Source organism: Cyprinus carpio, chromosome B9, assembly GCF_018340385.1.
Source record: "Cyprinus carpio isolate SPL01 chromosome B9, ASM1834038v1, whole genome shotgun sequence".
Taxonomy (NCBI): Eukaryota; Metazoa; Chordata; class Actinopteri; order Cypriniformes; family Cyprinidae; genus Cyprinus; species Cyprinus carpio.
In genome coordinates this window covers 9,493,109-9,507,728 of record NC_056605.1, presented here as the reverse complement: position 1 = coordinate 9,507,728, position 14,620 = coordinate 9,493,109, and the positions used below count along the sequence as shown (strand labels likewise).

At 34.9% G+C, this 14,620-nt stretch overlaps 1 protein-coding gene across 1 annotated transcript in view; it reads left to right on the top strand.

The window, feature by feature from the left end:
* LOC109105473 (unconventional myosin-XVI-like) overlaps window positions 1–14,620 on the top strand; it is a 736,220-nt gene that overhangs the window by 39,647 nt on the left and 681,953 nt on the right. The window contains 5 exon segments of the mRNA XM_042730903.1: window positions 2,667–2,775; window positions 4,114–4,238; window positions 4,374–4,403; window positions 4,406–4,436; window positions 4,439–4,500. Coding sequence (XP_042586837.1) covers window positions 2,667–2,775; window positions 4,114–4,238; window positions 4,374–4,403; window positions 4,406–4,436; window positions 4,439–4,500 — 357 coding nt within the window.

The window sequence follows — 14,620 nt, the reverse complement described above, 5'->3', positions numbered from 1 at the left end:
TATTTATTTATTTATTTATTTTTATGACATAATGCACACCTCTTTAAATGTAATCTAAGCATTCAAAGTTAATACTGGTGGGTACATACAGTCACTGCTGTGACTGATATTTCAATGTAACAGTGGTCAAATAGCTTCAACATTTAGACTAACCTATATGATGAATAATTGGAGATTAAATGTTATAATGCTTTATTAGCCTATAATTGTAATATTACCATTATTATTGTAAGCCTATTATTGTAATATATTGCAATTGAAAAAAGTTTGTAATACAGTTTCACAATATTACTTTTTTGTTATTTATTTGTTTTCATTGTCATACAAATGGAGCCTTGATGAGCACAAGACACTTCTTTAAACAAACAAGCAAACAAACAAACAAACAAAAACTACTGCCCCCAGACTTTTGAATGGATATTATATTATATTATATTATATTATATTATATTATATTATATTATATTATCATGTAATCTCTATATATTTTTTTACCATATAGATTTATTTATTTATTTTTTATTTGTTGTCTATTCTGTTTATTATTAGTGTTATATTTAATTTTGTTAACTTCAATTATATGCATGTCTACATTTTTCTTCAGTGGAGGCTCCTGTCACCAAGGCAAATTCCTTATGTGTTTAAACACACTTGGCAGATTCTGATTCTGATTTATATTAGTTTAGTTCTCACATGTTGAGAATTTAGTTTGTAATAGCGGGGTAAAGGGCAAGCTTGCAAATCTGTGTGTGTGTGTTGGTTGTTTAGTATTCAGGACTCTCAAAGTGTCACAGAGGACACGGTACAGTTTGTCGATCAGAAGAGGTGATGCTGACATCTTCATCAGGTCCTTATCAGACCAACATCTCCTTCACACTGACCCCGCCTAATCAATTCACACACACAATAACAGTTCCACGCCAGACGGATCGATGGATCTCCACTCATACACACACACACACACACACACACACACACACACACACACCCCATGTCCTCATGTGTCCCCAGTGAGTTGGAGGACTGTGGTGTATTGCGTCAGGACCGTTGTGATTCCTGTGGCATGAGATCTCAGGGAGGAGGTCATGACACGCTCCTGTGGCACACTGTCAGATCTGTCAGCGCTCTCTGGAGCTTTAAGTGTGTGTGTGTATGTGTGTGTTTTGTGGGGGTGTGTCCCAAAAAGTCATCGCTCATAAATTCAGACAAAGGAGCTGCTGATTGTTAATGTTAATTAATACATTCATTAACCTACCACTAACCTCAGTGCATGATTGACACAACCTCCACAGTCTGAATGTGCTGATGGCTGGATTTAAAATGCATGCTGGGAAAAGAGACAATAAGCTGCAGATTTGTCACAATGCCTTTATACTCCAGCCAGTCAGATGGAGACGTGCCATTTGCACCTTTAATTACAAGCAGGCCATTATGAGAGATAGCTGTAAATTTCATGCAGTGATTTGCTGAAGTTTAGTTTTGTATTTTAAATGTCATGCCTCCCTCCTTTGTCTTAGTTTAGTGAATTAATAAGGTCTTTGGAATTATTATTTTTTTTTTTTTGGCACACTGCTAATTAAGCATGTCTTAGTTTGTACCTGCATTAGTGACACTTACATTTCTGTATTTAAGACATTAAACAGACCTGGGTTAAATGTATTTTTAACGTATTTCTTATTGAAATTGTAAGTTTGGAACACATTAAATAACCAATAGCCTTAAGTTTCTTTCACAGTTGTTGGACTATACTTTGGGCAATTACAGATTGGTCAAAATTGGAGATGCTCTTGAATAAGGAATATTTTATTCAGTTTTCCCAGTAGAATAAGACTGTCATCCTAAATGTTACATATAGATGGCATCAAAGCTAATGTTAATTGACCAAAAAAGAGTTTTCATCTATCTATCTATCTATCTATCTATCTATCTATCTATCTATCTATCTATCTATCTATCTATCTATCTATCTATCTATCTTATCTATCTATCTATCTATCTATCTATCTATCTATCTATCTATCTATCTATCTATCTATCATTTATTGTTTAATATTTAAGTACAAGTGATTGTATTACTGTTAGAGTAAATTTATTTATTTTAATTCTTTTTAATTTTGCAGTGCAGTGTGATCTTGACATGTTTTGTGTGATTCCCTCAATGTCAATATAACAACTGTTACAGTATCTGAGTGGTACAGTGGTTGTTTCTTGCCATTTTCTTGTCTTATACGTCATCTAGTTTATTTGATGACCTCTGTCTAGTTTTTCAGATTGTGTTCATGTAACGAAGTAGCTATTCATGTGTAACCCTGCGTCATGCTTTTCTGCTCGTTCAGAGTCTTATCACAGTCTGGAGTCTCCAGAGACCCGATGCTCATAAATCACATCTCCCGCTGCCACCCAAACACTCGACACCGAACCAGAGACCCTATTAACCTGCCCCTATCTTAATGAGTTAGTTAACGCACTATTTTCTGTTAATGTAGCTCATCCTTGAGCTCGGGTGCCTGGGGAATGCTGAGAAAATGTGATAATTGGCCGTAGTTTATCATCGATTGCAGACTGATGAATGGGGCAAGAGGGACACCATTTGTTTATGTCTTGTTTTGCTTTATCTCACTGCCATCTTCCCCTCCCCTCTCCTCTCCATCTCACCTCGTCTGAAGGCTGGAGTCAACGTGCTCCTGCAGGATGTGAACGGGAACATTCCACTCGACTACGCCACAGAGGGGACGGAAAGCAGCTACATCCTCATCAGACATCTGGAGGAGAATGGTAGGATCCTTCATTTGTTTGGTTCTTTATTTATCAGTTTTATATAAATGTATACTAACGTACCATTTACAAGTTTGGGGTCGATTGTGATATTATTTGATAAAAAATGAAGCAAAAACTGTAATATTGTGAAATATTATTACAATTTAAAATAAATCTATTTTAATATATTTTAAAATGTAATTTATTCCTGAGATGAGCAAAGCTGAATTTCAGCATCATTGCCTCCGGCTTGGTCCTTGTATCACCTATTCAGAAATTATTGTAATATGATGATTTGCTGCTTAGAAAATATTATTATCAATGTTGAGAACATTTATGGTGGTTAATATTTTTGTTATACATTTTTTTTTTTTTTTCAGAATTTTTTAATTTTTAAAAGAAAAGCATTTATATAAAATATAAATATTTTATAACCTTAAAAATGTCTTTTATGAACAATGTAATGCGGTCTTGAGCAATCAATCGATCAATCAATCAATCAGACAGACCCCAAATTTACCTTTTTTCTTTTCTTTATATCTCTTTGTTTGTTTCAAATTGCATACACTGTTTAAAAAAAAAAGAAAAAAAAAGTAAATAAAAAAGGTTAATTATTTTTTTTTATTTTATTTTATTTTATTTTATTTTATTTTATTTTATTTTATTTTATTTTATTTTAAATGTTTAATTTTTAGATGGTAGAACTCCTCTGCTCTGTGTGGATTTTTTTTTTTTTTTTTTTTTTTTTTTGTAAAATAGACAAACTGCAGCAGCTCTTTTTCATCTTGTCTGGTGTAGGACACATTCTGGTATAGATTTTTGTGTGTTACCGTGTTTCCCATTGCTCACACATGTAAACAACAAAGCAGTGCTGCCAACTGACCGCACAAATATATTTCTACTGACTGAATTGTATATACAGTCCTACCATTCAGCCGTGTCGTTGTTAACAGCCATCCGTTCTGTCAGCTCACATGCTGGATTCAGTAAGAGTTACTTTAGCCTGCGAATCAATCAGTGAGATCCAGTGAAACAGACACTTCTCTGGGCTGCTGCCACTAAGCTCGTTTATCATTACAGTCAAGACTCTCACCATCTCAGAACGGCCTACTCCTCAACTTCTGTTATACTGATCTGATCTGCTTTGTCTAATAGAGCACTATTTGCAAGTGGAGATGATTGATGCCTCAGACATTTGAAACACATCCTCCAGTTGAGACGAAATGAGGACAATGAGAGATCCCATCTTGCCTGATCCCATACACAAGAGCTCTGTCATGTGACTTCTGTCCTGAACTCCTCCTGTCCTGTCCATCATCTGCTTCTCACTTCTTCACCTGTCTTTGTGTTTGTCAGGAGTGGACATGAGCTCTATGCACCAGATGAAGACCCAGCGCTCATCCACCATGCTGTCTGACGTGAGGCAGCTGGTCAGCAGCGGGGGCAGTGTCAATCAACAAAATGATGATGGGGTCACGCTGGTGAGAAAATACATCAGTCCCGAAATGTGTAACGGTTGGCTGATCTCTAAATATAGCACAGTCTGTGAAATGTGTACAGATGGTGATTTGAATCGGAAGGCTCAACACATGTGACGTGTGTGTCTGTGTTTGCAGCTACACATCGCCAGTGCCAGTGGTTACGAAATGAGGAGGTGGTGTCCATGCTGCTGGAGCACGGGGAGTACAGGTGTCTGATAACAGCTTCTGGACACCATTACATCTGGCTGCCAAATACGGGCAGGTACATATCATTACGGGGCATTACTTATTTCATGATGGACGCTGACTTTCGAAATAACAATTAAATATGGACTAAACTAAACTAAACTAAATTCAATTCAATTCAATTCAATTATCATTTAAAATTATTAAATTATCATTTAAAATTATTAAATTACACTGCAAATTAATATAATGTATTTGTATGGCAAACTGTCTTTTGCGATAATTCTTCCTTTAATTAAGCAAATGTAAAATAAATGAATATTACATTTCATTTGTAGTACTAATAAAAAAAGCAAAACAAAAAACAGTATTACATAATACATAATATTAATTTGAAGTGCTATGCAAATTAAATAAAACAAAATAAATCTAGAAATTAAATTAGAAAATTAATTTAATTTACAGATTAATTCACGTGTATAGCACTACATATTAAATGTAAATAAATTAATAAAAATATTTTTACGTTACTTATTCAAAGTATTTACATGCTAAGCTAAAGAAGTAAAATAAACGCATAAAATACGTTAATCCATAGTGTTATTCAAATAAACAAAAGTTTTATTTTAACATAATAAATAAATTTAAAAATATTTTTATTGAAGTGCTATACAGATAAACAAATGTATACCATAAAAGTCATTTATTTATTTATTTATTTTTTTTTTTGTTTGTTTACTTCTGTAGCACTTGCCATCAAAAAGGCTGCTGACCTGGACAAAACAAATGTTCTGGCTAATTTGAATTTGCATGAGTGTAATATGCTATATTTCATTTGCCTTTGCGTTAAGCCATTTTATCAGATTGCTGTTCACGGTCAGTGGAATGTATTGATATTAGAGTTATCGTAGACCAAATTCAGTTCATTAATTCACCCTCCCTTTCTGTTTTCTGATTAATGACAGAACTTCATTCATTGCATTGATCTTACCAACTCTCAGCCAGATTGACTCTAGCTTTAAAGGATCACATGAAGTACTAACTGTGTTTTATATGAGTTGAATTACATGCATAAATGCACCAGAGGAGATTGATTTCTAGAAGGGAAAGGGATTAGAACCTCTTGACATGGTCAAATATTTGATAACTGTTTCAGGTTGCTGATGAAGAGAATTTTTCCTTCTTTTCTTCTCCTTTGTTCTTTTTGGTCCCTCAGGATGTACTCTTGCCAAATGTACATACACACCTTTCTGTTTTACTTTTTCCACTCCTCTTTCTTTTCTGAGGTTCAGGACTTAGTTAGTACATTTGCAGTCTAGCGTATGGTTTAGTTTTTCTTTTCATTATCCATGTTCTACCAACATGGTGCTGGTGTTGGAGCCAAAACTTCAGAGCTCTAATGGGACATGGTGAGATATAAAAATATGAACTATATAAAAAAAAACTATATTGTAATTATTTTGTGTTCTCTCACATAAGTACTGTGTTCCACCAATGAAGTTTGCATTCACTCACAAAAGCAGAAAAAAAAAAAAAAAAATCAATATTTTTTCCATTCACATGATGTGAATGCAAAGTTTCTTTGGGAAATGCAATGAGATTAATAAAAGAAGGAAAAATAAGGGATAAAATACAATGTGTGTGTAACTTTACCATTTTTACAGTTTTTTTTATTTTTTTTTATCAAATTAATGCAGGTTTGTTGAGCACAAGAGACAAAAAAAAAAAAAAAAAAAAACCTTCTTAGTGACCCTAAACTTTTGACCTGTATTGAAAGCAAATTCTGTGACATTATTTTGGTGGCAGATTACAGTATTTATTATTGTTGCCAGTTACTTTTAAATCAAACCATTTTGGTGGGAAAAGGTCTACAAGACCTCTAGAGATTCAAGAGAGAGAGTGCAAGACAATACTCTTCTACTATATTGCTGACAGTTACACAAACTCCTGTGGCTGGGTTTGGTTTTGGTATTTTTGTAATTATAGTTGTAATATATTGGTTATGATTGTTACTGTATTATTTGTATCTTTAGTTTTTCATTCCATATTCTCAAGGTACTTCAAACTTTACAATGATATTATCATGACACTTGTCTACAAAGAATTGTATTAAATACCATAAGTGGAGGGTGGGCTGAGATTGCAGTGACTAGTGTTTGATCTGTAGTATCACACACCCACACACACACTCGCAAATAATAAACACACTTAGAGAGATGTTTTCTCTGCCCACATCTATAATTCATTGCGGCAGGGCAGAATCTTTCTCAAACACACACACACAGACACAGACAGACACATTGAGTCAGTGGTTAGCACTGCAGATGGTTGTGTGACTCAGCAGAACTGCCATGCTGCAGTCACAGAGATTCACTTCAGACTGAGCATCAGCACACACCATCTGAACAGCTGGAAACATTGTACAGTACATGCAGTAAACACTGGAGAGCACTGTAAACCGGGTGCGCATAGCTATTACGCCCACCACCCATTAAATGCACATTTATTTGGCTGTGGTGAGTAAATATGTGCTTTGTACCAGCCACTATGGTGGGCGACCTGTTTTTAAACAAAAGCCTTGATTTTTTAAAAGCCACTCCGAGACCGCTACACACTCTTGTTGAAGTAACACCTTTGATTATATTATGAGAAACAGACTAAATAAAAGCTGGCAAAGCATGTGTCTGATTGACTGTTTGTCCTGATCTTCAGGCTTTTCTGCCTCTCATAAAAGCAGCACAGTTTCACTCACGCTTCATGCATGTTCAGAGGGTTTTCAGACTGTTTTTTTGTTCTTTTTTTTTTTTTTTTTCTCTCTCTCTCTGATATGAACTTTAGCCATGAAGAGCTTCACAAAAGATTAACTTAAAAGCAACCCAGGTTTGCTTCTTGAAATTTGACTTTTATATTTTATTCCTTTTTAATTGATTGATACATATATGGATGTATAGATGGATAGTTAGATATGGATGGATGGATAGATGGATGGATAGATATGTATATGGATGCATAGATAGATAGTTAGATATGGATGGATAAATTAAAATAAACCCAGGTTTGCTTTTTGACATTTCACTTTTATATTATATTCCTTTTTCTTGGATGGATGGATGTACAGTAGGTAGACATCCAAAATGGGTAATACCGCCGTGCGTACCGCCGCCGCAGGGCCGCGGCGTTAACTGCAAATCAGTTGCGTGTTAAAATCATTCGCGAAACTACCGCAAGGTGGCGCAAAGGGACGGATTGCGGGCCTATAATCCAGCCTTAATATATTCCACGCTCAAGAATATGCATTAAGTTTGTCACAAAGCACAGGCAGAAGTAGCCTAATAATTATGAAAAAGGAGACATTTTAAATATTTATTAATAAACAATGTTTTCATTTGTCGGGCTGCAAGATGAAATTCACAGTGCTGACTCTCTCCACATGGACGCGCCTTTAAAGAGAAATACAACCTTCACAGATTACATAATGCTTTCGTTTTGAGTTGATTCGTTAAAAGACATTTCAAGCTTTCTGTAGATATATTTCTCATGTATGTGAGACACCCAGATTTTCAGTTATTTCATTATTAGGAAAAAAATCACGTGATCGAGAGGGCGCCTCCCTGTCCTGCATGCGCATTAATAATTTTTGCACAACGCTTGAATATGAATAATAATTCACATTTTGCATATGCATTACAAAGTAAATAATTTTTTACATGTAATTATCCAAAATAAAACCAAACAAGATTTGTAATGAAGATAAAATATGTAGACAAATAAGAATAAATGCTGCACGTGCACTAATGTTTACATTAGTGCACATTTATTTATTTATTTTATTTATTTATTTTTACTTTACTTAAATTATATGAAAGCAAGCAAAGAAGACTCCATTTAAAAATCACGGAAGTGGTCAATTAATGAAGCTCTTTTTTTTTTTACATCATGTGCACTTTGTTGATAAGTGATGACGTGTATTAATCCATCCATTCTTTAGAGTTGCAATGATTTAGTTAAATCGTGCAGGTTTAAATTTATTCGTTCTTGTTTTTAATTAGGCCTAAATAAATAATGGGAGCGAATAATCATACAGATGCCTTACGTTTACATAAAATAAAGAAAAGAATTTATAAAAACACGCAAGCCTAGCTCACACATAGGCTATACCACTTTTAATGCTCCGATGCAAAGTAAAACCACATTTTCTTTTAATAATATAACACATAATTCATATTATATAAATAATACTGCACACAATTTAAATGTGTCTAAACTAAATTATGGTGTAGAGAAAATATAAGCACAGGCTCATAGGCTTGACATTTAATCCTGCTTGAATTCGTTCTAAGAAAACGCACATATCTTCATAAGGACTAAACTTTCATCTGTGAATATAAAATATTTTTTCTTTCATTTTCCCCGACTGCAGTCAATATAACACACTTCGGAGAGGCAAAGCTGACGTCTATTTGCGAAAATGTGCTTTGATGCGCTTGTTCGTAAACTTGTGATTAAAGCGCCACTCAGCGGTCAAAAGCTGCAAATGCACTTTGCAGACGCCGCGGCGGTACGAGAAGCGGTAGAAACGACGTTTTGGATGTCCACCTACTGTTAACGTATATGGATGCATATTTAAACATTACACACTTAAGCTTTAAACCTTGTAATATTTTGCCATTTCTAATGAAGTCAGCAGCCATCTGGCAAGTATTCTGTTGTATTTAATCCCTAATGCTGTTTTGAGTTAATTTTGGACACACATACACATACATAATACATCAAAACATGCTTTCACGTCATACATAGTATGTACACAGTCACACACACTTCTGCTGCACAACTCCAGTCTGAAACACAGTGATATAGTGCCTGTCTGTGTGTGTGTAAAGCAAGCAGATGCACACTTACTGAAATAAAAAGACAAGTAAACAAATGTAGATAAGTATGTGTGTATGTGTGTGCAGGCTGTGTGAATGTGAGGTGTTAGCATATGTTTGTGCTGGAGGCACGAGCGGCGCTGATCTGGCAGCCGATGTTGTGGATTAGACTCAGAGCTGATGGATGCAGACGTCTTTAAGATGTGACCTACATCTTTTAGCACTCTCTTTGAGTTCTTCTCAAGATGTGTGTGTGTGTGTGTGTGTTTGTGTCCCTACAGACCCACATTGTGAGCCAGCTGTTGAAGCCCACAAAGCAGATCCTACTCTCTTCTGAACTGCAACCAGGACAAGCCCTCAGGTACAAACACACACAAAAAACTGCAGTTAGTGGTCAACCAATACAATGTTTTCAGTGACCGATGTTGATAAAAAAAAAGAGAGAGAGAAAGAAATAATTAGAGAATTAAATAAAATCAACTTTTGTTTTCCCTGTTTATTACTTAAAAAATCTCATGAAGTTTTTTTTTTTTTTTTACACTTTAATAATAATAATCTATTGTAAATTGTATAATAGTATTTAATATTGTAATAATATAATATATTGCAAAATTAATAATAATAACAATCATTATAATATATTGTATATCCTATATATAATAATTGTATTTATTTTTTTCCCCAATTTGCAATGTATTATTATTAGGGGTGTAATGATTCATGTATTTGTACCGAACCTTCACGGTATGGGTATTTGGGTTTTAGTTTTTGGTGTATTAGGACGAATATATCTCAACAAATCAACTTAAAACACTAATTTATTGCTTTATTCATAATGCATCACTGTAAAAGGTCTACTTTTTTTGTTTATGTGGCATTACTATCACTAGTATATATTAGTATTCGTAATTTCAGAGCAAAAGTGTGGTGAGATGTGTATCAATTATCGTCAAAAGACTTAAATATTTATATTTTTTGCTATATCAAACCATTTGATGTTAAATCTACCAAAGAGCTGCAGAATCTGCTCACATTCTTAATTTTACAGAAAATATAGTACATCTGTGTGACTTTCACACAGAATATAGCTGAAATCAAAGTTGTCAGGGATGTGTTACACACTTGTGCCCCAGAGTTTAAGTGTGTTAGACTGTTCTTCCTCTCTAGAGCTTTCAGTTGGGTGTGAATATTTCATTGCTGGGCATTTATTCATTCAGTTCAGTCTTTCTCTGTGTGTTTCTCTGATGTCTGTGAAACTGCTTCCACTGGCCTGTGGCTCTGGATGGCTAATGTAACAACTACTGTCACAGCTATCTGAAGCCAAGAGATTAAAAAGGGAAATATAATGAGAAATAAGATTTTGCTCACACACACACACACACAAAAAAAATATATATATATAATAATATATATATAGAAATATATTTGCAACTTGCAACTAACAAAAAAACAAACAAAAAAAATCATCTGCAGGGTAACACACACACACACACACACACACACATATATACATAATAGAACATCGAATCAAGCACAGGAATGTATTTTGACTGTTTTATGATGTGAAACTGTTTCTGGTACATTTTTCCCCCTGAGGTCCCAGGTTTTTTTTTTTTTTTTTTTTTTTTTTTTTTTTTTATTTGCACACAACAGTCTAATAACGTTTTTATGACCATTTTCCCATTCTTTCTCTGGCATTCACAATTAAATGAGATGTTTTCTGAGTGATATGCCTTTAGGGCTACTATTTAAAAACCCTGCATGCAAAAAAAAAAAATAAAAAAAAAAAATACCCTTAGTAAATAGTCTGTTGTTACTTCAAGCATAAACCTTAAAAATAAATAAATAATTAAATAACCTCAGCAACAATAAAACTGCCAATGGAATAAGAAAAATAAACTTAATTCAAGACCCAAGATTCTTTATTTAGTCTTTGTATCTGCATTCGCTTCTAAAACCTCTAGGTGTTCGTTCTCCTGAACTCTACAGACTCGCTCAGTCCTCCTCTCCACATCGCCCTTCCCCAACGCTCCGCATCTACTCAACTCCAATCAATAGCTCATTCTAAGACTCGGCTTAACTCAAGGATGTCTGGGATGAAAGGTTGAGCACCAAAGAGGATGAAAGTGAATCCTTTCTTTTCACACTTAAAGTCTCTTTAGAGGAGCAGTATATATATCTTGACTTTCTGAGAGAATGTGTGTAACTGGAGGATCATTCTCTTGGGTGTCACTCTTTCTTGGTAGGAAAGACAAAAGGCTGGTCCCTTACAATTCCTTTCTTGGGGGATGGATTATCCACCCTCCCCGTCCCCCAGTCGGTTCTGAGAGATGGGATCAATCTGCAGCAGGCTCAATGCCCATCACAATACGGCCCACATCCATGTGAGAGACAGCAGGGGCTCAGCTACAGAGGAGTGAGGGAGTAAATCGATTAGGCCCCAGGGAAACTAACCATGGCCCAAAATGATTATTATAAATGCTATCTTTAGTCACTAATAATTGTCATATTTTGTAGAGATGGAACTGTTTGCCTTCTCTATGAAAAGAAATAGCTTAACCAAAATGGAAGTTGTTATCTTTCTAACCTAATATTTCTTTCTTCCCTTTATCTATAAATGTATAATTCTCTTTTAAGCTTCTGCTACAACAGTCACTTCTGATTTGCAGGCGTAAGATGATTAATACATTGACCCACAGGAATTTGTTTTTTTTTTTTTTTACAGACATAGCTGCTACTGTGCATGTAGCAGATATGCTGATGAGAGCAGATGACTTTCTTTCTGGGCACAGAGCCAGACCGACCCCGCGGCTCTTCCTCCACATTCAGAAGAGCACTGCACAGATGCTAACCAGGACAGCAGCCTGCCTGTACACGAAACTGGATGTGCAGTAGTTACAGAATTTAATTTATGGATTCCAGGAGAATGGTGTTTTGCCTATCCATGGACTTGAAATCCTGTAGATTTAAGGAAATTCCAGGACATGAGACAATGAAATAATTAGCCAATTTAGACTGACATTCAGGCTGAACATGGACTTACTTACTTGAGACCTAGTAGGTATATAGTAAAAATGAAAAAATCGGAAATTAACAGGGATTTGATGAGGAGGAAAAAAAAAACCACCAAAGTGAGTATAATCAGTGTCCCACAATTCAAGATAATGCCGGCCAGTATGAGAACATATATAGTCTGTACATTTATAACATTGTTATACTTAGAGGTTGTTAATTTGTTCCCTACTCTTTCCCCACATAAAAAAAAAAAATTGTTTAGCATAGTGGCAAATCTTTTTTATTTATTTTTTGTTTTAAATACAGAAGTTCCAGTAAATAAAATGTTAATGAGCCTTCGAGAAACACACGTTTGTGTGTTTTGTCACTGAATGAACATCTGCGATTTTAATAAAAAAATCATTTGAGTAAATGATTCCGTGACCAATTTATGAAGTCCAGTTACTTGATTCATTCCTGAATGAATCAGCCTTTTTGAACAAAATAATTTAAATAAATGATTCAGTTACATGGTTTTGTTTTCATGTTTAAAGTGCCATTTCATTTTTTTAATCATTTAATATTTGCTATATTCACACATTTAAGCATTCTTTGCATGCATTTTTAAGGACAATTTTTAATTATAGCATAAATGCATTCATGCCACCTCTGAGCTGCATTTAACATTAGATGCAGGTTGTGTGCCACCATGGCAGTGCCAAGATGGATTTTGTTGATATTGACTGATTTCTTTCTTTTTTTTTTATTCTTTCTTCAGGGCTACTATGGCGCTACCCATCTCTAGGAGGGACAGTTTGTTGGAGAAGGAGGCCATGTTCAGGGACTCAGGAGGAGCTCTGACACAGCAGCCTTCACTTGACTGCGGACTGGACGGACCGTATCCCAGCGCTGCAGTGAAACTGGAGCAGGTCAGAGGAGAACTGTGGAACTTTCTCTGGGGAAACTGTCCTTCAAAGAATGTTTAAATATTCTAGAGTACATAGTATGGTCATTCCTCTGAAACAAAGCACTATAGATCATATAAGCTCTGTTCCAAGACACAGTGACATACTTACACAGCACAATATTTAAGGCACAAGAATCTATAAACTGAACCGATCCTATACATTTACTTCTACAAAGCAATTGTATTTATTCGTACTGGTCTTGCACCCCTCAGAGTGAAAGAGTAATAACGAGATAATGATTAACATCTAATACACTTAAATCCTGTCTCAACCACGGGCAGGTTTTGGATTAATGCATTTGAGAGAGTCCTGTGTTATTGGAGTGCAGGCAAGTAGAATCGGTCCATAGTTTGAAATCGTAGCGAGCCTTAATAATCTATCCCACTGCACACACTGACCCCACTCACCCTGAGAGTGACCTCTGACCTCTGAAGAAACAGGGAAGAGCCGTTCCATTACTCTCATTGCCCTGCATTGCGTTGGGAGCTTATATTTTAAATGTGTATAGCTAGGAATAAGATGATTTTATTCCTATTTTAGATTGCTTAGATAACAATATTAGATTAGCATTTACACTACCATTGTAAAAGTTTTTGGTCAGTAATGTTGTTGATGGTTGCTGGTTTTTAACTAAATTAATACTTTTATTCAGTAAGAGTGCATTAAATTGTTAAAAAGTGACAGTAAATACCGTTTATGATACTTACACAAAATATTTGTATTTCAACCAAATGCTAAAAAAATAAATGAAAATCCTATAAAATGTTATCATGATTTCCACAAAAATATTAAGCAGCAACAACTGTTTTGATATTAAAAACATACAAGTAGAAAATATTGGGACATTTCCAAATTAAACCAAAAATTATTTTAGCAGGTAGTTAAGTGTTGGTACCAGAACTCGATTTTATCAGGAAGTGTAGTGGGCAGAATAAGCTGAGCTATTTGTATTATTAGGCATATAATATTGATTACTTCATACCATGCCATCACCCCCGCTCCGGGTGTGCAATGAAGGCCCTCCTGTAGTGAATCAACATGCGTTTTTGTAAGAAAATATAACCATATTTAAAATGTTAAATAAACACTTTTCTCTCACTTCCGATATCTGTCGTAAAAACAAAACTCTGGATTGGATTTTCATCTGAAGAAGAAAGTCCTATATACACCTAGGATACACCCTAGCAAATCACAGGCCAATGTTCACTTTTGGGTGAACTAACCTCTTTAAGAATAACATGCTCCTGATAATCATACACAATGAAACCGTGGACATTTATTAAAGTAGGCTTAACAGTTTCACCAAACAAAATCTATATAAAATATACTACTATGTTTGGTCCAAAGAGGCCGAAGACTACAGAGG